General features: G+C 39.7%; 1 protein-coding gene across 1 annotated transcript; it reads left to right on the forward strand.

The window, feature by feature from the left end:
- Window positions 1-27,637, forward strand: LOC118648005 (cyclic nucleotide-gated cation channel alpha-3-like; the record flags this gene model as incomplete). The annotated part of the gene is made up of 4 exons (XM_036294203.1): window positions 1-328; window positions 5,671-6,561; window positions 9,856-9,936; window positions 24,432-27,637. Coding segments are annotated over 4 exons (1,685 nt in total), but the record flags the coding sequence as incomplete, so codon positions are not given.
- Window positions 27,638-27,812: the final 175 nt, after the last annotated feature.

Raw genomic sequence — 27,812 nt, forward strand, 5'->3', positions numbered from 1 at the left:
AAAGAGGGTGCGCGCGGGAGGGAGAGGCAACCCGTGTGGGTTCTCTGTATCTTCTTCGCAGGTCATCGGAGATCTACCGTCGGCGAAACGCCATCTCGGACCATCATCGACGAGTCTTCGCGAGCAGGTCGGCTGGTGCTGTTGCTGGGCCTGCCGCCACCTCGACCACCTCGGAATCGCAGGAGAGCTACGCCCTCGATACAGAGATACCCGCAGCGGCAGCAGCAGCAGCAGCAGCCAGGAGGTCCCGTAGCTCGAGGGGCTCGCAAAAATGGAGTAACGTACGCGCGGTCATGGCGTTATATTCCTCTCTACGCAAAATCAAGAGGTACTCCCGCCATTAGCAGATATGGACGGTAACCTCTGGCACTGTCATCCGCACACATACACACACACACACACACACACACACAAGTCTGACACACTGACATAGGCATACACGCAAAACTGTCACGAATTGCGTTGGGAGCTCGGCACGGTGCCTTGAAGCATTCACTTGTAGTCAACATGTGTGCTTTTGGAACTTTATTTTTAAAAGCGTTACACGTCTCGCACAGTGTTCCTTATCGTGCAATATAAAAATTATTCGTGAAGAAATAATTGTTTTTTTTTATGAGATCTCAACTTGAAATTGGTTAAGTAATTAATTAATGAATAACGTGAATCAAGAAGATTTAAATTTTGTATATTTTTATACACATTAATTATTATAATAAATAACTCAATTGTATTCAAGATTTTACTAGATTCGAAATTATTTTATACTTTAATTTTTTTCTGCTGGCAGTTACGGTATTATTTAAAATCATTGACAATAAAATGTTTGTTGGTTCGTTAGAATTTCTAGTCGCTAACTTACACACGATTTTTTGAAAGGAAGAAAAGTCTCGGGACTTACGGAAGTGGTTTTGTTTTTAAAATAGTATTAAGATTTCGCGCGCCGGTGTTTGCATCTTGTCAATTATTCATTCCGTGTACACGATAGAATCGAACACTACGAGGGATTCCGATTTTTTGAACTACGTTCCGGTCCTCGAGACTAGTTTTAAAAGCATTTCGCGGATTTTCAACAACGAGTGAATTATTCAAGAACGTCTCTCGACTGCGAGCACGTTGCAGTTCTGTTTTGATGTTGTTCCTATCGCGATACCACGGCTGATCACCGACGTAAAACGAAGGAACGTAAAAATTTTACGAGGGCACGAAACTTCACTAAGTAAATGTACGATCTGCAATAAGGTTTGTATGGAAGAAAAACATCGCCGTGTCGAAGGCAACGGCGTAGGTCGCGTACGAGATTATCGACTTTGTAACTATTGATTTTGACTATAAAAAAAGAATCACAAAAGTGCCGATTCAGTTAGATAAATTTAGTGCCGAAGGTAACATTCTTGTAAAGCGATGTGCGGGAAACTAACTGAAATCGAAAAACGTTTTTTTAAATGCAACTTTTATTACACCTTTGTTACACTTTGTAGAGTGTGACAAAATGTCATGTGTCAGACACATTTATCTTTGCATCAATCACGTAAAAAACAATTGAATAAATGGCGATCTATAACAACACATTTGCATACGTAATTCTAGACGATCGATTATCGACGGACGCGCGCGTCGTGTTGAACTTACAATTTAATATAATTGCCTTAAAGTATGTCGGTATTATTAAATGACGGAATTGCGGGTAAGTGTTGCGAAAGGCTCGAGTGTCGATCCGATCGTTTTACCTCGTGAACGTCACCCTGCATTCGACATGAAACCGCACGAAAGTAACTTGCTACTGGCTCACTGCAATTCGATCCTATCCTGCTCTCTCTCTGATCTCATCTCTCTCTCTCTCTCTCTCTCTCTGCTCTCTCTCTCTCTCTCTCTCTCTCTCTCTCTCTCTCTCTCTCTCTCTCTCTCTCTCTCTCTCTCTCTCTCTCTCACTCTCTCTATCTTCTCTAGTTCTATTACCTCAGATTACTGTACGACTCGTGTTCCATTCTGTATTAGATTAGCTGGACAGGTGACCGCGTGCATCTGTTCTCTGATATCCGTTGAGACTTGGAATTTCAACGTTGATAATAAACTCTACTGCACGAATTTACACGTTGATTGCTCGCTCGGCGGCTTTATTCCACTGATCAACGATCGCTTGCTTGTAATTTGCAAGTGAGAAATTTGCCAACTTTAACCGAATACTTTCACTGAGATGATCAACGAGACATCTCGGTTACCGCGCAAGTTTCTTTGTGGGTACTAAAATCATTAATATTAAATTGAAACGAACGGCGACGCAAGGAGCATTCCGGTAGCGAGAGAATGGTACATGTCGTTGTAGAAGCGGAATTCGTGCACTCTGCCCTGTCATTCGTGCATTTAGCGCGCTGATGAATACACACGTATCGATAGCACGGCTTATTTCACCATTTGCTTTGTATCGTGGCGCGATCCGATTGACCAGGAAATGCGATACGCTTGAATTAATAGCCGCCGAGCGACTGATCACGATTAATCTCACACCGCGAATGAAATATTCTCCTCTATTGGTATTGGTCTATTGATATTGGTATTGGTGTACGATTTGAAACGAGCTAGCCCGCGTGGCAATCGTTTCGCGTTACATCGGCATTGATATATTCGCGAATTTTTAACCGTCGTGCACACCTCAAATCCCGAATACTTAAATTTTATTTCTCTCTCCTTTTTTTACAATATAGAAAGCCATCGGTAAATATCGCGGTCGCCAAAAGTTATTAATTTATGATACTCCGAAGTGTTTCCTTTCGGGATATTTTTCACGTAGATGACAGTTGAATTTCCATAAGCGAAACGATTATTCTAACTCGATACTAACGGTAGAATTGCTTTAGAATAGATTCAACTGACATTTAAAATAACACGTTTACTGACGCAGCGTTGGGTGTTCGAATTATCCCTCAATGGAAAAAAAAACGTAATTTATTATAGCGGTAAGGAAGAAAGATCTGCAGCATCAGAATGCGTCCAGTTTACAGGATTATATAATACAAGCGCGAACGACACAACACTACACTTACATCTTACGCTAGAACACAGTACTGAATGTTACATTAACAATTCAAGAATGCGTAGTGGCATAATAATGACCTTTAGTTTCTGTCTTTGTCTACGTATGCAATTTTTCAGTGTCTCTGTCTCTGTCTATCTGTCTGTCTGTTTGTTTGTCTGTCCGTCTGTATGTCTGTCTGTCTGTCTGTCTGTCTGTCTGTCTGTCTGTCTGTCTGTCTGCCTCCTATCCATCTGACACTTTAGCTAATTGATCTGATCTCGATTCTCGCTCGTTTCTAATTTCAAGCAAGAACTACCTATCTTGTATAGACCTTAGAGAGTACGACGAGTGTGTATTTGACCTTCTCGAAAAGATTTTTAAAAAAAGAATGATGTGTTCCTCCCGTTTCATTAGGTTTGAAGAATGGAACGAATAGTAGGCATATGTACCCATGTACCTTCATATACCTTCGTGTATGTTTGTTAGATAAATAGATGATAGCGAGGACTGCGGAACGAAGGCGTCTTGTGATGTGTTTTCTGCGCGATTTCTGCGTGACGTCGCGCGACGAGGCTCATGTGTGCATGAGATCTCCGAGAAAGAATCCGAGAGGAACTCTCGGCATTTGCAGTCACGTGGAATCCCGATTAAAAGTCACGCTTGTGCGTCGTGCGATCGTATTTCCTTCAGGACGATATACGCGCGTACGACTGCGGCGAAACTCGCATGTCTCACTAAATCTCGAAAACGCGAATTCGTCGTCTCTCCACGTGCGAGCGGATTAATCGTATCTATCAGCCGCAATCGTATCGTATCTTTTGCGACGATAGATACGGTTGACTCGAATTCCGCGGGAGTGCGACGATGCATTCGCCAGCGATATCTCTTTTGTAAGAGATGATTCATGATTCCGAAAATCACACAGTATTTCCTAATTAATCGGTTTTCATGCGCGAGATGTAAAATATTCTCGCCGTAGATTTGAAAATTTGATAAATTGTTCGAGTAGTTTACCACGCCTGTCCCAAATTCATCTACAATTCTAGATATTATCGTATTTATTACTTTTAATTGAAGAAGTTTTATATTACATAAACGATATATTTTCGATATTTTTTATTTAATTGTATAACATTGCGGAAAATAATGAAAGTGGATACGTAATGCGTGTGTTGGAAAGTACTCAATTGCATCCCCGCATAAAAGCAGCACAATTAACGGGGGATTAATTTACATTCAAATTTTCATTGTTAAAATAATATTGAGATTGTGAAATTGCAGTATTGTTTTTGCAGCTTCGTGTTCGTCACATTTTAAAAATTAACAATTTACAAGGTGTGTGATGTGCGTTAATAAGAATATAATTTTTTTACTCATATATATTTGAAAAGAAATATGACATTTGAGGACGCGAGAAGCAGAAAATATTGACCCTCATTGATCTGTACTCCTTATTTGGATGATAAATGATTTTACCCGTTGGTACTTTCATAAACCCGGGCACGCGTCATCGGAACAGATTGTTTCCGTCCGGATAAATCAGTCTTTAAAGTACGTACTCGGTTCCTGCAGGGGGATACTTGTATATAACACGATTCACTTAATTCTCATAGATAAACTCGAGAGACATATGATTATTTATTGTGCGACAATCCGTGCTTATCGGTTTCTTTGCCGCGAAGGAACAGCTGGAAAATAGTCGGATTTGTCGCAGGACGGGATTTCGATCGATTGAATAGAGGATATCTCTAACGGCATTTTGTATCGCGCGCATTGAAAGCCTCTTTATCACGTTTGAATTTTATCTTTTCGCGTATAAACGCCGCGCCGTCTGATAATTCATAGATCAATGCGTACGATTAAATCTGATAAAATAGCGCGTGACGTAAATTTGCCGCCGCATATCGAAAATGCATAGCGTTTGATATTTAAAACAATACAAGTTCTTTCATTAAATCGTTCTTTCATTAAATAATTTTATTAAATTCTTCCCTTCGATGAAAAAAAAAAATTATTCACCGCATATCACTCGAATAAGTGCATCGAAAATATTCCGGACGGAATTACGATCCCAATATATCGAGTGCTTACGTACATATAATGTTTGCGAGGGCGTTTATTTTCACGGACGATTTCCTGATCGTTGATGTTTAATTAGCCCTCAATATTTAGCTACGCATTTAAACGACTCCATTTAACCAGACGAGAGAAGAAACGTGGGCTACGTGGAATTAATATTTTTATAATTGAAGATATTGCTCTTATGTCTACGATAGTTAAGATATCTCTAGCCGACAGTCGTTTTTTCCTTGGTATTACTCAGATATTGCCTTTATACACGGTTTATGAACTGTATTTTTTTTTATCTGCAATCAATCTGTGAACAATGGTGATTTTTATCTTTTCATTACTTACGTCGAACGAAAGTTAACATGATAACCTGATTAAAGGAGCGACATAATCGGGTGTGTCATTTATATGTTTATTGTAGGCTTGAGAATTTTTCCAACTTACTTTGGATTAGTGTTATGTTAAAATTAATGTTTACTATAAAGCTGAATTGACAGGAGCAGGTTCGACCGAGCGGATTCGCGGGATCCGCGCTCCGTTTTTTTTTTTGTCTTTGACTGGCGACCTATTTATCTTTCTGCCCGCAGAACGAAGAGCAATCAACGATGGATGAAACTGCGCACGACCGTGCAGCTGACCTCGGCGATCACCACGATTCAAAAGAAGCCGCCGCTGAAGCGCGAAGATTCGTTTCTGAAAAGGTTCTCCACTCGACAAATACCAGAGAGTCAGGAGACTCTCGACACCGGTGAGGGCGATGGGGACGCGACCGACAAGGAGACGGGTAGCCGACGCCGCAGGCGACCCCGTAGGCCTCAGAAACCACCCAAGACCGTGGTTAATCCTGACGAGAACTTCTACTATTACTGGCTGATGTTGCTGTCGGCTTGCGTCCTGTACAACCTCTGGACGCTGATCGTCCGTCAGAGTCTGCCGGAGTTGCAGGCGCTGGCGCCCACCACCTGGCTCGCCTGCGACGGCTTTACTGACGCCGTGTTCTTCCTGGACGTGGTGGTGCAGTTTCGCACCGGCTACCTGGAGCAAGGCCTGATGGTCTATAACAGTCGGAAGCTCGCCGGTCACTATCTCAAGTCCAAGTCTTTCGTTCTGGATTTGTTCGCGCTGCTGCCGCTCGATCTGCTCCAGGTGAACCTCGGCAGCAATCCCATGCTGAGGTTTCCCAGGTTCCTCAAGATCTACCGCGTGTACAATTATTACTATATGGTGGAGTCGCGTACGGTCTATCCGAATCTCTGGCGCGTGCTGAATCTCATTCACATACTGCTCATACTGGCGCACTGGTTCGGCTGCTTTTACTACTTGCTGAGCGAAGCCGAAGGCTTCCAGGGCGACTGGGTGTACCCGTACCGGCCCGGTCCGTACGAAACCCTGACCAGGAAGTATCTCGGCTCCCTCTACTGGTCCACCCTGACGCTGACGACCATCGGTGATCTGCCCACGCCGGAGACCAACGCCGAGTGAGTGACATAATCTCTACCGAAACACATACTACACATACATATACTTTTGCTCCTCGCTGCCCCCCTTTCGTTTTCTTCTTCTTTTTTTTTCCTTTCCTTTTTATCGCGTGCGCCTGATCTCGTCATGACGAAGCTTAAGAGAGAATGGAACGTCGGCATGTCGCGCTTTCTTCTGGTCCTTCGCTCGCCTCTCGGGTCAAAAATTATCGGCGAGAGCACCGGCATATATCAAACTATTGACGCAACAGGGTTTGCGTCAGTGCGAAATATCGCATAGACGTATGATCTAAATAAGTACTTGCGAGTTTTTAGGTATACATAATGTACAATATTCGAATAGGGAAACTAGACAACCAATTATCTCGAAAATTGCTATACAAAGAGCCGTTCTGTGCAATTTTCAAGTTACAAAGCGTTAGTAAACATATCTCGGAAATTCTCTTCCTTACGAAGTTACTTACTGTTAACAAGCTTAGCAACGCGGGAACCATATTTCCCGAGTGTCGCGTTATTTCTTGTATATACGATCGGACTTGTTATCCCCCGAACAATTACGCTGCTCGAGAAGTAGTACGAAAGAATTGATCAGAGTCTCACTTTCCCGGGTTACCGCAATCTTTCTGAAAGTGAAATGAGATTACTGAACCCTTTTATATATTTCTAAAACGTTATCTATTCCCCTCAGCTCTCTAATTAGTACATTCGTATCGAACGGTTCAGCGTAAAAATAGTTTTACCTGTCGAGAAACTCGGGGAAGATGAATTGACTTTTTATTTCTAAGACTTTTTTTTAAACTTCTCCAAACCCTTGTAGGCGAACCCTTCGTAGATTTTTACGTTGATATCGGCACATATTAGTTTCGAGATACCTCGATCAATCTCGAAGTTTCGAGCTGCACGATCTCGAAGTTCCAGCAATGAGGCTCGAGTACAACTTGCATTCGCACCGAATGTTATGCCATTCTAAAAACTGATAGCTTCTTCAGGCTATGACGCGGATCAACAGGTAGTCGGTGCATAATCTTATTTACTTTACGACATTCGTCCTTGCTGCCACGCGACTCGCGATCCATCAAGCTGTCCGGCGCGATAAAATGCGCCGTAAAAAAGACCATGTATGTAATGTTGTAGAAACCGGAGGAGTTTCAAGAGTAAGGAAGAAAATGTTTGGACATATGTATCCAGAAATGGACAGTTAAATTGACAGATTACTTTCAATTAATATTTTAATTGTAAATATTAAAAAAAGAGCGAAAAAGAAAAAATTACGTTTAAACGTCACACGTCGAAACGGTGTAAATTATTTACGTTGATGTCTACTTTCGAAATTTTCTGCATCCTCCATGATTTCAATAAATGTCATAAATCGATGCGCGCGAACACTCCAATCTATCGACGAGAAATTAGCGTCTCGCGAGAGAACGCGCTGTTGGCGCAATAATTACGTTTATTTCTCTCTTCCCCACGGTTCTCCCGGTTTTCCGGTCGGTTCGCGTATTTTCGAAAGCGCGTCACATTCATCGGAAAATACAATACATGTTATTGGAACGTGTCCTGCAGCCTAGTGTACGGCCGCGCATATCGCGCGCTTCGCCGAGGGAGCGAGGTCCCACTAGACCGACGGCGAGCGCTCTCCATCTCGCGTAAGTCGGATTCAAATTCTCGTATACCATTTGGATGCAAACGGGGTGTTACGCGAATACCCGACTGTCATTGTCGCAGTCGTTCGTTATGCAACAGTGCCTCTCTCTCCGGGTAAGGCTGAATTGCGCCGGCGTCCGTTGAATTCATGGATGGACTTTCAACTAACGTGACGATTTCCGGACGAATCCTTAATGTGTCCTGAACGCGATCGGCTTTACGGAAGCATCACGGAGTAATGTAAGTCAATAATTTTCGTTTCATTACGAATTACGATTGAGATGTATTTGCGGAAATTACAATGGATAAATGTCTTTCGCAAGCTTTAGACGATTTACATATATGCATATAATATATAATTTTCATAATTTTATTGAAAAATTAATGCGCCGTAATTCGAAAAACATTTAAAGGAGATTAAAATGTACTTTCATAAAATATATTATTAATATAATACATTATAAAAATATTATGTTGATTATATATTACATGATCTATGTACGCAGCACGTAAATTATAAGGAGAATTTTATCTTGAATTCTGACGCAAATTATGGATTGCGTAAAGTCAACTACAGTTACGCGAGTGCTGAATTTAAAAAAGAGATCTCTATTTTTGGGAGCATCGAGTGGAATGTACAAAACGCCGGCTCCATACCGATATCAAAATCCCCGTGGCCTTTAGAATTCGGTATGACGTAATTCACGCGTTTCTATGCGTCGCAAATGGTGCGCGACCGCTATGCAGGACACGTTTCAATAATAATATCGTGTAATTTAACGTCGTTCGTAACATAATCGGTACTTCGAATTAACTTATACGAATTAATCATGGGCTAATCGGTTGCTAAATCGATTGACAAAGCACCCATTACGCTACGCGAGATACGCAACGCGCCACGCTCGGACTTAAATGCTGTTGCAGCGCTTAAATGTTTTATCGCATTACCGTGCGATTCGATCGAACGCGATTGGAACGAGATCGCCAGAGCCGATTGATCGATTGTCCCGTCCCGACAACGCGCGCGTTGTCATCGCCGCTGACGCGGATTTCTCTCCGTCTGATTTGGAATGGTCACAAAACGCCGGTAATCGTCAATTTTCCGCATCGCCACGTTTGCCACTAGGTCTGTCTCTTGTAGTTGAACTTGTAATATGTATATTTATTGTACGTACTTAAAACAATGTATATGTATATAAAATTTAAAAAATATTTGTGAAATTAAATAAAAACTAAAATGTCCTTACTTTTGTTAAATATTTTATTATAATAATAGATAGAGAGAAAAAGTTTTCAGTTTGGTTCAAAGAACAGGCCGATTGTCATTCGTAATTAGCGTGCAGATCTCTCGCAGTTGCATCGTTAGATCGTTAAGACGCATACAGGGAAATTTGCAAATTTCTCACGTTTACCTCGGGAAATACACCTGACGTGGCAGTAAACGCTTTTGATTTGCATTACTTGAACGATTCGAGCGTCAATTTCGGTGTATCATTAGAATCTTCAGCTCGCGCTGGAATTTCATCCTTCCCAATTTGCGTTCGCGGGAACGCCGGCGGTTCCATTGTCTCTCCTAAGTTAGTCCCTTAGTGAACTTAGATGCCTAGGAATTAGACTCGTGAAGCGGCCATGTTGTTGTTGTGTTGGCAGAATCGTAGCGGGCGGCAATCCCCGGAGCCTCGCTCGTCGCGGCCGACTGTCCCGGCTTCTGCAGTTCAAGCATAATGGAGGGTATCTGTATCGTTTCCAGAATAAAGAGAAAAAAAGAAAAGATGATAAGAGAACGGAAAGAGAAAGGGAGAGCGAATGGGAGTGCGAGAGAGGAAATGAGTCGGAATGATAGTCGTTGTAGTGAGGAGTGAATGCGAGTGCAACGAGAGAAAATGCATGCGAGAGAGAGAGAGAGAGAGAGAGAGAGAAAGCGAGGTGAAGAGGGCGAAAGTGATTAACTTTGTTGAAAAGGCAATTGTGTGTACTCACAAATTTGAAAAGACCGGGTTTTGTAAATACGAAGTCCGACTCTTTTGTCGACTCTCACGAAACCTTTCTTGAAAGTGGTTGCATTTACAGAGCTGGTATCGAGTTGGTGAACTCGGCGTTAAAGAAAAGTACGGGAAAATGAGAGACGGGGAGTCTAGTTTAGCACGGTCGAATTTCGCGGATGGGGGCGTGGGGAAGAGCGAGGTGAGGCGAAACCTCGCTTGTAATGGCGAGCCTCACAGAAAGAGGGAAGACGTAGTGCACCTCTCATTTACGACATTACGTTGCGACGGAAGGCGGACGGAGGGGGAGAGGGAGGGGGAGGGGTTGGTACTAGTTTGAAAAATGATCGAACGTCGGGGCTGCTCGTTACCGAGCGACCGATGAATCGAGCGCGATTTAATTCACTAGTACAATAATGTTGAAACACCTCTCCGAGGCCGTCGAGACGTTATTTTTCAACCGTAACGTATTCCTTGCGCTGTTTTATTACACGGCGAGAATTTAATGTACCGCGCCGCGAATCCACGTCGCGTGCAATTAGAGGGGACAAACAATGCGGCTCATTCCGAATTGCATTTTTCGCAAGGACGTCTTTCTCGGACGGCGATGCGGTAGTAGATGAAATTTTTCCCCCGAGAGTGCACGAGGAGTTTCGAGCTCGTCGGATATTGCGCGGTAATGGCTATTCGGATCAGTGTTTATCCTCCAAACAGTATTATGTTTTGGTATTCTCTGATTTCGCTCTTCGCAAAGACACGGGTAAACAGTTCTGCAAATAACCAGACAATAAAAAAAGTGACGACAAATCGTTGATTAATTTATACAATCACGGTATGGAACGCGCAAATACGAAAGGCAATAATTATCTACGTGATTGGGAATTGATCAATGTTGATTTCGCGCTGCTTTCATAATTTTCGCTTAAACGGCGCATCATTTTGTCATTAACATTATGACACATTTTCAAAAATCACAGATAACGCAGGATGTGTCTTTACAAACATCTATAAACGTTCTACAGATGTGCGAACATTAATAGAATAAATCCAGTCCGAATAATCATTATCGAGTCCTTTCCTTGTCGCTTTTGTCATTCGCCACAATCTAACGGCACTCAAATATTGCTACACTGAGAAAAATGGTTTTATTATAATAATAAAACGGTTCTGGTTGAGCGTATTCTTATTAAACGAAACAGAATTTCTGGTTATCATAACAAGATTTTACAGCTTATAACTACACCGTTTGGTTAACTGTACTATAAGGATTTGATTAAGTTTTTCTTGTTGGATCTACAAAACTTCTTGTTGAATCTACAAAATAATACAAAACTTCTTGTTATATTTACAAAAATAGCGATAATGCTGGCGCCTTCGTTCTCGCAGCGCAAGTCGGTGCATGCCAATCTCGCGCAAACCAACGCGGTATCGATGCGATACTAATATCACGCGGTACCCATAAGGTAGCTTTTATATTTGTTTCGTGTATCTTACAATCGTGTATTTACATTATTCTGTTCAACGGCATGGCGGACGAAAAAATGTCTTCTCTTCTGCGCGAATGGAATTTCGACAGCTATATAGAGATTTTTAGAGGTTAGTAAAATATATGTAAAATATATGCAGTGTACTTTAAACCAAGATATATTGTTATTATTTTAAAAACTCTATCCAAACTCGTTTTTTAACCAAAAAATTGTGTTAACCTAATAAAACAATATAATAAGATTAACAAGAAATTTTTGTAGAGTTTTGTAAACCTAACAAAACGATGTAGTAAGATTAACAAGAAATTCTGGTAGATTCAAACAAAATGGAATTAACCAGAATCCTCTGGTAATTCCAACTACAAAATTTGTATCGTTCATTTTCGAACAAACGGACAGGTTGAATCAACCAAAATTTCTCATAAAACAACAAAACTTTTTTTCCAGTGTATAAATTCGCTACAATAAACGACGTTCTTTCTGTCTTTAGTTAGAGACGATTGTAGACACGAACTGCCTGAAGAAGGAACACACATTTCTACTTCTCGCAGAACGCGGAAGTATTTTTACTCACGCAGTCTCTCGCGAAATATCTCGCAGGCAATTGAGGAATATCTATAAAAAAGGGGGAAGGAAAAAAAATTATGTTTGCTTCGTGCGCAAGAAAGTTAATTTATACGTCGCGTGTTCTGTTATCGCGGGGAAAAGTGCGCGTGCACGAAAGCACGTGTCGGAACACAGGGGGTGAGTTGGGAGAAGAGGTCGACGGGGGGGTTCTCGCAATCTCTGAACTCTTTGACGACGAGGGTGAGAAAGGGTGCGGAGTCCGTTCTTTGGGCAATTAGTCTCTGTTCGGATAGCCAAACGGTAAACATACGTTACCGCCGATGACACGACTCCAAAACGTCTCTACGTTATACCGCTACGCTTGACGTAAAGGCCGCCTATACACGCGGTATCCAGTTTCAGGCACTCGAGGCAAAATATATATCTAATTGAAGGATCAGCTTTGAGACGATATTGTTAGGCTGTTTAAATGTATAAATTACAAACAAGGGATCAAAAAATAAAAAAGTCAAGATACGATATATATGTATATATAATGCGCTTTTTGCTGCCGACGAAAAATGTGAAAGTCGTTACCTTTCTTAAAATCGTCGTGAAGTGCATCAGCGTACGGTTATTCGGAGATGCACTTTGGCAAAGGAGGTATCGGCATAAGTGCTTTACATCAATGTCAGCGAATAAGTGTCGCCACGGTGAGACGACACGTGGTCTCGGGAAGGTCTCTCTTAAACTCGCGACGGACTCAAAGTGATCGATGAGTCACTGTCGAGACGTTTTATCGAGCTAAGGAGTCGCGGAGGAAAGAGGGACGAGACGATGAGGCTAATAACGCTCGTCGTGAAATCGTTTGTAGAAAATCGCGCGAGCCGACGGGTAATGAGCACCCGTAAGATGACAAATGACGGGTTCGTGCCGAAATTCAACGATGAAGCGTATACTTCTCTTTGGATACGCGGCAGATTCCACAATGCAGTTACGTCTGCTTCAAACTGTTCGTTCTGTTAACGATAAAAACTCTCAAGTGGCAGTAGAGATTTTAAAGATACATATAAAACGAACAAACTACGAGAACATTAAAAGCACATGAGAAAAGTAACAGTATCGTCGCATGGAAATTTTTATTTTTAGACACGATTTTTACAGCAGTTTCCTGTAGATGAACTAATTATAGTCTATTTAATTGATTTATTTATTTTATCAGAATCGAGAAAGCTTTAAATAATGACGTTAAATTGATATAATAAGCAATTGCGACGTCTCAAGTGAAATAAAACGGGCGAAGTCTAAAGCAAAAGATAAAAAGTATTGATTTTTGTCTATTAAATTGGTGTTATTTATTTATTTAATTTAAAATTATAAAATTATGAAGGCAATGACGTAAAATTGAAGCATCCGATCGCAACGATACTTAAATCAGCTTAAATTTTTATTCTTCTTATTCTTCAAAGTCTATTCTGTCTGTCGAATAATCCATTATTGATGATATTCGCGAAGAAAATCGATTGAGACGAGCGATCGCACTGGCAACGAGAGGAGAGTCTTTGTAGTGGGAATTTGTCAACCAGGCGACAAATCAACGCGTACCGATCATTACTCATCCCCGTGAATACGACAGCCACCGTAGCTCGGCCTAAATAGGCAGCCATATTGCAGCTAATTACTCTTTGTTTGCCAGTGAATACTCTGGATACCGTTGTAACAATAGCCACATTTAATAAGGATGGCAGAATTGTTGAGTGACAATAGTGTATGATTGGCGCATAAACTCCCTTTAATCTCCAGGGACACTCGGTGGTTCTCGAGGCGTCCATCTTCTTGAGGCGCCTCCTCGCAAGCGCCACCGCGGATTTCTCTGAATTATTCCTGGTTATTCCTATCTGCGACTCGCGGTTGAGAATTCCAAAATCACGCGTCTCGTTTATCATTTCATCGTACGCAGTACGCCGAAACTTTGAAGCCTTTCAGGCAGATTTAGCAAACCTGGTCTGTTGTTCAAAAAACTGCACCGTAACCGTACGTTCGTCGAAACATGTGAGTGATATGGCGGCTGTGGTGCCGTGCGGGAGAGAAAACACGCATCGTCAATAACGCGTGTTTTCGAGCAGTCGATCGAAACGGACGGATCGCGATTTGTCACGGGACGAGATGTTTTTGCGCGATGAGATATTTTTTTTTACATTAAAGTGTAGGCGTACAACGTCAGACGAGTGTTTCGGGATTTTTCTGTACATGCTCACGCAATTTTTTTTTTACGAGTGTTGCTAAGTCACTCGAGAGTCAAATTATTTTCATTTCCGAAATGCAAAAATGTACAATGGAAACGTGGAATATTCTTCATTTGATTTTACTCTAACGCACGAGTGATTTGCATAATAGCTGCGCTGTAAATGAGATCGCTAATATCATTGATTACGTTTATTACGCAATATCGTGTTCATAAACTGCCGAACCTAACTTACTTCGTAGCGAGATAATCTGATCGTTTATTTTTAGCCGATTATACCACATATTTTAGGTTTATCGGAATTATCGCACGTAACCGTGCAATAAATGAAGAATTCTGGAAAACTAATTTTTTATCTGCAAACTTTTCAAAAAATATTTTACAATAAAAACTAATTAAAAATAATAATGGGACTTAGAATTAGATTTAGGCATCGTTTTAGAATACAGTGTATAAAGTTTTCTTTTATGTTTAATTAAAATCCAACATATTTTGTAACATAAATCCAAAAATGTTAAGAGTAATTAATTTTTTATAATTATTCCTCGTTGGATATAAATTGATTTGTTACGAGTTTATTTAAACTCGTCCTTTTTTATAATACGTCTTTAAACAATTTTGTTGTCTTTTATTATATGAAAAATATCTGAAGAATATTTTCTTTACAAAAGCATATAAATCTTTTAAATATATATTATATTTTATATTATAATATTTTTTTTAGATTATAGTTATTTTTGTTTTGATAAAGAAATATCTAAAAATATTCATATCGCATTTCTTTCTTTTCTGCGAGAGAAATATCTTTAATGCTGTTTTTGATCATTCTTCGATATCACATAATTCTTTCAGTAAATAGAAGAAGAAATGTAGTATCATACCTAAAACAAATATTTGAACGAATCGAGTTTCTGCCATGACGAGATCCAATTTTTTAATACTGCCTCCTGTATAGAGAATTTCTTTCTCAATATCCCCGGTTATTAAAACATGCAGAGGAGAGCAACCACCGTTTACATTCCGCGTAGGTGTACAAATCTCGTATCGCGAATTTACCGCCGGTAATCCGCACGATATATGCAGTATCAAGCCACTGTGCGGCACCGATGGAATCGCGGTATGTACGTACAACGTGGACGGGAAACGCGATTTATGCACAACGATAGACTTAAGTGCATTAAGCGCGAAACGCGGCCGAGCGCCGTGGTACAATCACCCTGCTGTCCCATGGCGATCGTTAGAGCTACGGAACAGATGCCGGCGACAGCTCGAAACACCGAGCTTTACAAGCTTTCTAAACGAAATCGATTTTTTTCGACGTTTGTACGAGCTAGGCGATTGAGTATCGTGTCGCTGTGTGAATATCGGAAAAATCGAATAAGTCGCAAGCGTGTCGCCTCGTGCCGCGCGTCGGCGCTGCGCCTGTCGCGAGAACGATTTCAATTAATCGATCACAAAGTAGATACGTATCGTTACTCGAGGATGACAGATACGAAGTGTATCTGCCTGGAGGGTCGCTTCGACCTCGCAAAGTGCATCCGATCCGGGATGGGTTTCCCACGGTGAGTCGCTACTTCGCGACGTCTTAATTTTCAGCCTCAAACTTAATATTCCTGAAAGCCCTTAAGAGATTGCCGAAAAGGGAGGTCATCGAGGTCTCGCGAGCAGCAGCTCCCTCGGAGACGGGAAACTCGCGTTTTCGGAACGGCAACGACTCGGTTAAGAGACATCATCCCCCTCGCAGCCGGGCGATAGGGATTCCAGCAGTCCGGCATTACAAATTGTATCTGTCGCGGCCGGCGACAGTGTTCAGCCACACCCGAGGCTAATTTGAATAATACCTACGGGAATATTCCATTTCGTTTCCCCGCGCCGCGCCTGAACTCCGCGTTCTTCGCGCTCCTTCGTCGAAGTTTTATTCCCTCTTCGCGTCGTTTTACATTAAAAGTCAGAGTCTCGCGCGCGCTAAGAAGATTCGCAATTGAAACGTAGCGACGTAGCTGACGTTAATACGATTTATAAATCTAATATACGTGTAACGTGCGCGCAATATGTGCGCGGTTAGCAGGCTGCGTGTAAAACGTAGATATTACGAGGGAAATTCTTTATCTAGTATTATTATCTATTTTAAAGTCCGATTGTCGTTTATCGTATTACAAATTATTTATGAATTTGAAAGAATACTATTTTTAATTAAAAGATCTAAATTCACGGCTGTATCTGAACGCGACTCTTTCTATTTGACGATTTGGGTCGAACATATAGGGATAGAATTTGCGTGAATTAACATGATAACGCGGGTGGCAATCTGTCTCACTTTGGTGGTTGATGGCAGTTTATGAGCGTTTCCTTAGTCTTCTAACCAGCATTTGTCTGACTTTAAGTATCGGGCAGTGGGTGCTTCTGAAAAATCCAAAAAATGACAATAAGTATGATTCATGGGATATCACGAACTTTGTTTTTATGATATTTTTTGAAACTTCTGTTACGACACTTGCCACTTGCTTGCCCCAAGGCACCGATATATAGCACCGAGTTCCATTGACCTACATCATCCATCAGAGCCACAACCGGCTATGATATTTGCGTCTGACGTGAGAATTATATTTTTTCCCTTCTACATAACTTTGTGATATTCATTTTGCAAAAAGAATAATCAAATAATAATAATTATTAAACGATTACTCTGTTACATTATACAAAATTAAAATGCAGATTGAGGTAATTATGCCACTCTGAGGGTCTAAAAATTACTAACTTTGATAATTTTTTGCAGCTAACTAAATTGTTTTATTATATTAAAAATCGATTAAAAGAACTTTATTATACATATGTTAAAGTAAACCCCCACAAATTTTTTATGTACAAAATGACAGAGTATGGATTTTACTGTGAGACTATTTTTCATTCTCCATGCAAAATGGCGTATTATAAACGGTGTACAAGATTCCAGAAAAACGATTAAAGCAAAATTAAACCTTAGAGCAAAATTAAAAAAAGCGTTATCATCTGCATACCACAGACTCTTAAAGTACATAGGGGTTTTGCAAAATATTGAAATTTATTTTGCAATTAACATTGTTCAAAATTTTTGTGATAAAAAATTTTTTTTACATACTTTAACATACGTATAATAAAGTTATCTTTTAACATATTTTTAATAAAACAATTTATTTGCAAAAAAATATTAAAATTAGACATGATTTTAGGATCCTTAGGGTGGCACAAGCATCTTAATAGCAGCGAAAAGTAATAAAGAGTTATTGTGAATTCCTAGGCTCGCATAAATTAACGTCGGATGTAGAACAGTAATTTAATAATACGGTAAATTGCTAAAAAACAGATACCCATGCGTTGAACGTAATTTCATTGCGGTTTAAAAAAGGTTCTAAATTTATCGGTTTCAAATTTCCTAGTTATTAACAACAAGCCGAGGGAAAATGGACATTATGTAGCGATCGCGACACGATGATCAAATTACCGTCGCGATTATGATTAATAGGGAATTAACTCGTGACCGTTTAATGAGTCTCCATTCTATGCGCTATATTAGATCGCGTTACACTGACTGTCAATTCAACTTTAATGCCAATAAAAGTGAAACGCCATACACCGCTTTCATCTACTTGCCGCTCGATTATGCGCGATTTGATCACGTAAACTTGAATGCGATACGCAGCTAAAGATACTGATGTTACGTTACGTTAAATTACGCACGTATGTGAGAGTGCGTTTGTCGACCTATGAATAATTCAAAGCGAAACGAAATAAGGCACGTAAGAGGCAGTCGTAGGGTACGGAATAAACGTGAATTTGTAATATTATATATAAAGAACACTCTTCTCCTCCGTCCAATTTTTTTCGCGTCATTGCCCGCTACAGATAATCTCGTGGAAGAAATGCGAAAGAGAGACGGAAATGAGATCGCCATGAAATCTACGGCCGTATGTATTAATGCGCCATTAATACGAGATTAATCCGAATTAATTTTGCCTAACTGACCCGGACAGACCGTGGTTTCTTTTTCAATATCAGCGGTCGATCTGCGAAGGCAATCTTCTTCTCGCTTTTGCGTCGACATCGATCTTCGGTACCGTTAACGTTATCTTTTGGCTCCAATTTGTGCAGAGGATGGTATATCGTTACGTTGGTGCTTTCTTGGTGATAGCAATTTGCTTTTCAAACGGATAAACTCGGGAAAGATATTGCCGGCGTTGGCATTGTGTCGCTAGCAACAAAATTTATCGTTCAAGAACAATGATCGCAATTCTCCTTGACCACCATTGCTCATTTTAATAAGTTATATTTGTTGCCTACTTTAAGAGATAAGCAAAAGTGAAGTAATTCGGATACATTATGGAAATATAATTTTAACGCGATACCAACATTTCTCGCGGCGCAATGTAATCGGCATTACGATCAGTATACACGAGATCGACACCGCAATATTGATCGCCTTTCGTGTAACTATGATTAGTGTGACTTTAAATAAACGCATGTACGACGTTTAATGCCGCGGCAAATGGAAATCCGATACAATATCCGTTTTCGGACGTGCTCGCCGGAGCGGAGTAGCATACCTAGACTTAGAGGAATTATCGTGTATCCGTCATTTACATAGCAACTGGCGATCACGGATCGATTTATCGATCGGCAATAATATGACTGAATGCCACACGCGAATTTTCCACTCCACAAATTAACACGCGGAAAGCTTCGAAATGATGATGTCGTGAACATTTATGTACCTTTGACACACAAATTATAAATTCCGATATTATTCGGAATAATCGTTTTCGATTTCTTTTCCTTCTGCTATGCCAAGAGTAAAATTATGGATTCTAAAAATATTTTAATGTAAAATGAGCGTGTTTTAATACAGAGATTTTTTTTATATTTATATAAAATTATTATATAAAGAGAGATATTAAAATTGCAAAATAATTATTGCAATAATGATGCATAGTAATGAATAAGTCAACAAATTAAAGTAGATATCTTACAAGGATTTGTGAAAAGGACATTAATCTTTTTCTTACACAAAACAAAGGTTAAGAATTAGTATAATTTTAATAATTTAACTTTTCTTGAGCAGATGATTTTATTGAAGTTGTAATGATTTTAGTAGCATTTAAAATGATACGACAGTGTTACAAGATGAAAGGAATATATTTATTTTTTTCTAACTTTGCTTGTTCTTTTAGTAATTTTATTTTTAATTATATTCTCTACAGGCTTTTTTTCTTTACGTCGCGCCAAAAGTAATAATAAAGTATCGAGCGCTGTATTATTAATGACTCGAGAAGAACAATGAGAAACGTACTCAGCGAGACAATGTCGCGTGGATTATCGTTCCTCTTAGCAGCAGATTAATTACTCTGACACCTGAACACACTGGCATTGTGAGAAACTCGATTTAAAAGTCTCAAACGACACCATTTAATTTGAAAAGTCTATTTGATTTCACACACCTACTTAATCATACTTCTTTATCGAGTAATAATACCATTTAACATTAAAAAGTAATTACAATTATTAACTTTTTTTTATTATTTATAATATTACCATTATATTTTATACAATTTTATCAACAATAACACGTTGTTGAGTCATCTTGTATTTCACATTTTCTTGTAAAATAATAATCGGTGATTATGAAGTGAGAAATAAATTGTAAGGGCGCGAATTGGATTCGTCATTGGCCGAGGAAAAGCTAATTTCCCGAGAATTAAAATCCTCCCTCAGATGCGAATATCGCGAGGAACATCTTTAAGGGGTGAACCGAGGGGTCACCCATCCTCGGATCCTTCAAATGCGCTTTACGAGGCGATTTAACGGAATGAGACCAGCGAGATTGCTTTGCCTACTTGATTAAAATATCGGGGATTACCAACGCGTCCGCGTGGAACGCTAAAAGGGACTTTGCAGAGGTAGAGCTCGAGAGACCGTTCCCTCTCTCTCTCTCTCTCTCTCTCTCTCTCTCTCTCTCTCTCTCTCTCTCTCACACATGCTCTTTGACTTTAAAGTTGGGAGCGGGTCTCGCCAATTAGAATGGCGATGAACGATAAAGCTCATAAGCCGTTGGCACGCTAACCCAAGCAGTCGGGAAATTGCGAGGTTCCACGAAACTCGTGCCGTCAGCAAGACGAGTTTGTACGGTGCTTGTATAATGCACGCATTCCTTTGTCGCTTTAACAGAAACGCGATTAATACAAGACAAGCTGTACATATAATCACCAGAATTAAATATCTTTTAACAAAAATATGTCTCTAGAGAAAAATGAAATAGAAGATTACGAATAGAAGATTATGAAAAATACTCTTTTCATTTTTACATCTTTATTTCATTGATTGATTTGTTTTACATAAAATATGTAATTTTCTCCACTGTACGTAGACTGAAAGAATAAGTCCATAAAATCACTCGTGAAATAAATGATATCTCGATGTCATTCTGAAATTGAAACAAATCTTCGCATGCAAGAAACAAATCATCGTTTGAAATTTGTAAACTTTTCGGCTTAAGTGCCGCTGACTGCGCGCACATTTCCGACCACTTGGTTCTTGGCTCGTAGCCTGGCGGCACAAGATCGCTCAGTGACCAGACGAATGGATTCCGCACCTGTAGGAAGATCGCATTTGTCTACAGGACTCTCTAGACAACGAGAGAACGATCGTTCGGAATCTCATTTTACTCGGGGTCAAATTTGATCTCACTTTACTTCGAATTACGCTGAGCGAATCGCAAACTGAATTCCCACGACTCGACGGTGGACCCCGTAGCCTTCGGGGATTTTCCCGGGGGAGGGAGGGGGGTCACGACTTCCGCTCTCGATTCTCGATAGTTCATCGAGCTCAACACGCTTTTATAAATCGTCACAGATTATGGTGTGTATCTTCTTGATTCACACGTTTGTTTACGCACGCTATCCTGAGTCTTGACCACGCGACGGAACTAGATATCACATTTAAGATTAATGGGGCGGGACAATCTGGATTAATTGTGCTTTCTATAGTTTGAAAGTTAAAGCCGATTAAAGCCGCATTAAAGCCGATTTTTGCTTTAGGAAATTTAGCTGAAATATAAAATTTAATTGGCTGCAGATCTGAAATTATAATAATTTTCTTAGACTGACTTAGATCATCAATACAATTATAGAGAACATATAAGCATGATAAGCAATGCTGCAAAAAACATTTTAACATTTTATTAACCAGTTTGAGCATTCGATATAATTAATTTGATAATCTAACAAAATTATTTTCAGATTTGTATCCAGATTAAATTTTTATACTTTAACAAAATTGTTCCTTCTGTGTAAACAATTCAATCATCCTGACATCGTCTATGCGTCATACGTCTAGGAAATGCTTGTTGGTCGGACTTTGTTGGCGACTTCTGGCGGAAGTGTATACTTACACCGAGATAACGAAATTGATTACGCTCAAGTAGATGCGAATCTCTCTAGTTACAAAGTTTCAAGAAATAAACAATTTTCTCCAGTTACAAACTCTTAAGAAATGAGCAATTTATTCTCTTATGATAAAGAGCGTTGCATGACAAATAAACTGCGATTTTCAATCCATTCAACGAACACGGAAACTAACTTCTTTAAACTTCCAAAATTCCAGAATTTGAAATAAATTTAATCTTTTAGACAAATATACAAAAATTATACTCTTTATGATAATTTTCTTGTAATTAATCCAACTTTTCAAAATTAAATGCATTATATTTCTACAAAAATTAATTTATTTTAAAAATGTATTGACGATATTTAATAATATGTTTTAAAAATTATAAACTTTTAGTTTATGAAAATTTAATTTACATACATAAGCATTTTAAGTATATTAGTTTTGTTTATTTATTATTTTTATTATTAAATTTGAGAAATTAAACTTTGTACATCTGTACAAATGTGAATATTCATGTATACAGCTGTATTTTATTTTTATACATAAACGTTTTGAATTTTTATGAATTTCACAGTTTTATAAATATTTTATAAAAAAAATAATGCGACGAAAAATGAATGTTCGTTTTTATGTCATGATACAATTAAAATGTATATAAACGTAAAACCTAGATATAAATTAAATAAAATTTAAAAAATGACAATTAAAAAAAGTCGTGAGCAGTAAAATAAATGATTTGTCGTAATTCAAACTTAACTTGATGAGAAAGAAGAATAATGTATGAGACCAATGAGCAATTGTATGAAAACATAAAAAGCAGTTTAATTAGCATGGTGATGAAGATTAAATGAACATTCTTGTGCATACGTTATTAAACGAAAGAGTTAAATCGTGTTTAAAATGTCAAAAGTAAAATCAATCGAAAACGAAAAGCGTGAAGTAATCAAGGAATGAGCGATGTTGAGAAAAAGAAATTGTTAATCATTTAATATATAATTAGTGTGAGTTTTAATTTTTTATAGTTTTCTATAATTGAGATAATTATTAATTTTTTAAATTACTTAAAAAAAATGCTTATATAATTGAATGCATAAATGAGTATATCTATTTCTGTTCCAATTATTTTCGTCTTAAGCTATCAAGGAAATAATCGATGTTTGAATGAAAAGAAAACTCTTTAAGTACCGATTAATCGGTAGAACATCGCCCATTCTTGAAGCTGATGGGTCGAGAGGCGGGGTGAGACCATCACAAGGGATGAACGTACGAGAGAAACATTGAAAGGGGTGGGAAAGTCGGCGGAAACGCGAGAATTCTGCGCCGGAAGGGACAAAAGGAAGAAGGGCGGAAGGATATTTTCCTTAGAAAACCGAGTTTGTTTGAGGCTGTCTATGGAAAACGGAAAAAGTATACTCGTGTGTGTGTTTGTTTTTGTATATATGTATGTGTAATATGTATGCCAGTTGTGTGCCGATATACGAAAAGTAGAAAGAATGTCTTTAGAGGAACGGTGAATCGTGAAATGTAGACGAACAGAGTAAAGAGGTGGAACTGTCGGTTGCGAGTATGTCGGTCAGAAGGATAGGTTCGGTACCATTACGGTAGAAAATACGGAGGTCTCGAAATCACGAAAACGTTATTTTAACCAGCTTTAAAACTCGTAAGCTTCGACATAAATGAAATTTGAGATTATTTGAAGAATATGATTCCGTCATTTGTTTTTCGCTCGACAGCTGCTAAAAGTCCATTACTTTCGATCGTGAACTGTCGAGGAAACTTGGCTAAAATCTATTAAAAAGAATATAAAAATTTATACATCAGCGAATACGAGAGTGAATATTTTTTTTGAACTGCAAGGTGATTGTAAAGTTCATTGTAAAGTTTTAAGAAAGTTTGGAGTTTTAAAATACTGAATTAATCTATCGATTGTGAGAATATTTTGAGAAATTATTATCGAAGGCGCTAGGTATGCATTGTTAAAATGACTAAATGTTCGGTTAGCCAAAGTTGTGTCAGGAGCGAATTCTAAGTTCCAAGTTTGTTAAAACTCGGGAATCAGGGAATTTTAACGATCCGTAATGACACTCGACTATTCATCGATTCAGCAATCATGTTCGGCCAGAATACCAACGAATTGCTCTGCTGCCGAATGCAAAGTACGCGTTTCACCATCGCTCCTTCCGTTTTACGAATTGGCGAAGAGATCAAACAGACGGTACGAGAGTGGCTTGTCTGCGATTTATTCACGTGTATGTGTGTATGTATGCGTCTGTATGTTAGTGTGTGACAGAAAGGGTGGTGGACAGAGGGAGAGGAGGAAAGAGAGAGAGAGAGAGAGAGAGAGAGAGAGAGAGAGAGAAAGTGGAAGGGTGATTCGAAAGAGCGAGTGAGGAATGAACGCAAGGAAGGCAAGTAAGAAAGAAGGGAGAAAATAAAAGAGAGAAAGAGGAGGAAGGCTCCGGCGGGGGCCGCTCGTCCATAAACGGAGGACACTGATCACATCCCCCTCGGACTGATCGGCTCTCTTTCTCCCTTCCTGATTCGCAGGTACGTCTTCACGATAGTCAGCTACTTGATTGGCGTCTTCATATTCGCGACCATCGTCGGCCAGGTCGGCAACGTCATCACGAACAGGAACGCGAACCGTCTCGAGTTCGAGAGGCTCCTGGACGGCGCTAAGACCTACATGAGGCACCACAAGGTGCCGGGCGGTATGAAACGACGGGTGCTCAGGTGGTACGACTACAGCTGGTCGCGCGGCAGGATACAGGGCGGGGGTGACATCAACACCGCCCTCGGTCTACTCCCGGACAAGCTCAAGACCGAGTTGGCGTTGCACGTGAATCTCTCGGTGCTGAAGAAGGTCACCATTTTCCAGGTGAGCCTCCCCGCTCACGCACGCGCGAGTAGCTCTCCCTCGCATTTTCGATGATGAATAACGACACAGGGCGGCGATATACAAGCGAGAGTCCCGCTCTCCTTTGTACAGAGTACAGAGAGAGAGAGCCAATAGTAGTCGATTGGCTCTCTCGGAGAAAAGCGGGACGAATGTTTTTCGTGATTGTTTGTTGAAGCGAACACTTGGACGAATATCAGATATCACGGAACAAACATATTCGGAGTATTCGTTTATACCTGAATTTAGGATGCTTATTTTTACACGTAAGATGCCATAGAAATTTCGCGGAAGAATTACGGAAGAAAGTACGAATTGTACATTAAAATTCTATCGAACGCGCGATAGCTGTATTATTGACATTTGTAACGAAAACGATAATGTTCGCAAGAAAATAAAGTTATTTAACGCGAGGCAGTATTTCGTAGTATAAACGAGAGATTATTCATGCGAAACTTATTTACAAGGTATGCTTTCGTTTCATACTTTTAATTTAAAATGAGTGCTTTTACTTCCCTACCTTTGTTATTTAGTTACGAACTTGTTTTACCTAATGATTGGATTTCTATCAACGCTTTTCCTTCCCCTCCGTATAAGAAATTTACATCGACCGGAGATTTTTCTCGTCATCCAAAGAACAAAGCCAGAGGAAAGAAGGGAAAGAAACGAGAGGAAGAGGTGCGCATCGGTATCGCGCAAAAAATGAGAATAAAATTGGCTCAATCAGTGCATAGAAGCACGATCGGCGAGGACGAAAAATATTTTCTTGATCGTGTTCAAAGTTTTACCGGCGGTGGTAAATGGAGAAATGAATGGGGTGGGAAAAAGGTACAAACGGTTTGCGAAGAGAAGTGTGCGCCAGTATTTTATTTGAAAGGGGAGCGATTCTTGCGCGCCCCGGGCTTGCGAAGGGACATGCGAACCTTCGCAATCTTGCTGCTCCAAAATGTGAATTACACGCCCCGTTAGCTTCCATTTTTCAATAAATGACTATCGAACCCTCTGTATTTTTGTGCTTGAAAAGAGAACCGAGAGAATTAAATTTAAAAATTATCGAGAATATATCTATAGTTTCGACGTGTTTGTATAATTATTACGAAACAGAGAAAAAAGAATATATGTTTTACATATTATATATAGAATAAACTCATCTAATAAAGTTTTTATAAATATAACAAGCGTTGCAATAGCGCAGGAAGCTTCGGGATGAAAATTTGAGTTAAAATAGAATCAGTCAGTGAAAGAACAATACACGTATATTTTTACTATATATTTAAATGAGACATTAGGTATTCTTGTTTTAAAACAGATATTTTTATAATATACAGGCACACGTCAGCATATATTCACATCGATACGCACAGCTGCATCTCGTTAACAACTCTGATTACAATACTTTGTCAGCTTAAAAGTAAATTTGCATTATTCGTAGACTGACGTGATTAGTTAAAAATAATAACATCTGGGATAATGCATTTCCATTTTCCTCGTTATTTTCGTTAACAACATCGCACAAACAACTTAATTAAATATACCGTAGTCTTCGCAAGTGTTCGTGAAATTCGTAATGAACGATAGAAACAGCAATTAAGCGTAAACGTTCCCGATGCTAAAGATACTTAGGGGGAAAGTATGAAATTTTAGATTAAAAATATTTCAGCTTCTCGATAGAGAATGCAGTAGAAAAGTCTGATATCTTAACTCATGTTTCTTGCGTTCACTTTGACGAGAAACAAAATGGAAGTCATTCTTTTCGGTCTTATTGTGTCATGCGAGCTACTGTGTTAATAAGTAAGTGCAATTTGCGGTGGTAAAATACCGCACGGTTTTTCATGGGAAATACGATCTCAAGGAAGATTTCAGCGGACTCGAGAATATATATATATGAATCTCTGTTAAGGGAACGACGTTAAAGCCGGGCAAATATTTGAGCGAAAACATTGGTTTGTGTACCCTACGTTCAGAGGAAAACTTTTAAGAGTGCACACGCGAGTGAGATTTTTAAAGACGAAACGGCCACGTTTATTACACAATTAGCGGCTTCCTCCCCTTTCCTCCCCGTTTTTTATTTATGCGTATTATTTCTCACTTTCTTTCGACTGGGCGCTTCAACTTCTCTTTGGCAAACTCGAGAAGAAACGGAGGAAAAACGGAATCATTCTTTTTCTAACGCGTGCGGCGAAAGTCGGCCACCGTCAAGTTCGAGGGTGATCGTGAGAGGAGGGTCAAGCCGTTTCTCCGCGGCGCAGCAGCCACTTAGGGGTTAAGGATAGGAGTGTTTTCTCCTATCGAACGATCAGTTTGTACGTCGCCACCAGCCAATCGTGGCAACTTGGGTGATTCGGGAACTTTAATGTGAAGGAGATTTACTCGCGTAACTACTTAAGTTCCGTTATATCGAAACCCGCGGCGGTTCCTAATCGGTGAACCTCGGCGCACCTCTTGTAAACGTAAACACACTTTTCCTCCGCCTCGGTCGGAAGCTTATCGTCAAAAACGAGAAAAAGAAGAAGAAGAATGCAGGTGCGGAGAAGTGCGCGCTATGGAAGTATTTGGAAAGTTTTGCGGCGAAATAGTGACGCGGAATCATTACGGACGAGAGATACGACACGGAAGCTCCGCTGCGGCGAGTGAATTTCTCCGGATCGCCTCCGAGTTTTCGCACCGCGCAAAATTTCCCGGTTGTCGTTTCGCATTCTAAAAACATATTATACAACGGAGTTAAAATGTGGAATTTTTTTTTACCGTAAGGGCAAATTTGTTCGCAGAAATCGCATTTTTTATTCGCCGTAAAACGACGTGTGCGTGTGTGTGCGGGGAATATTTTTTTTATTCACGGAATACGCACGACGGCGAATAGAGGAACGGGAAAAAAAGCGCGATACAGAAGGTAGATCTAAAAAGTTAAGTTCCTAGAAGGTAAATGGAGCGTACGTGATAAACTGATATAAAGTGAAGTGCTGTTGCAAGGCTTGCGCGGCTTTTCGAGGGCTTTCGGCGAGGAAGAAATGGAGAAAAATTACAGCAAATCG

Source organism: Monomorium pharaonis, unplaced genomic scaffold (genome assembly GCF_013373865.1).
Source record: "Monomorium pharaonis isolate MP-MQ-018 unplaced genomic scaffold, ASM1337386v2 scaffold_12, whole genome shotgun sequence".
Taxonomy (NCBI): Eukaryota; Metazoa; Arthropoda; class Insecta; order Hymenoptera; family Formicidae; genus Monomorium; species Monomorium pharaonis.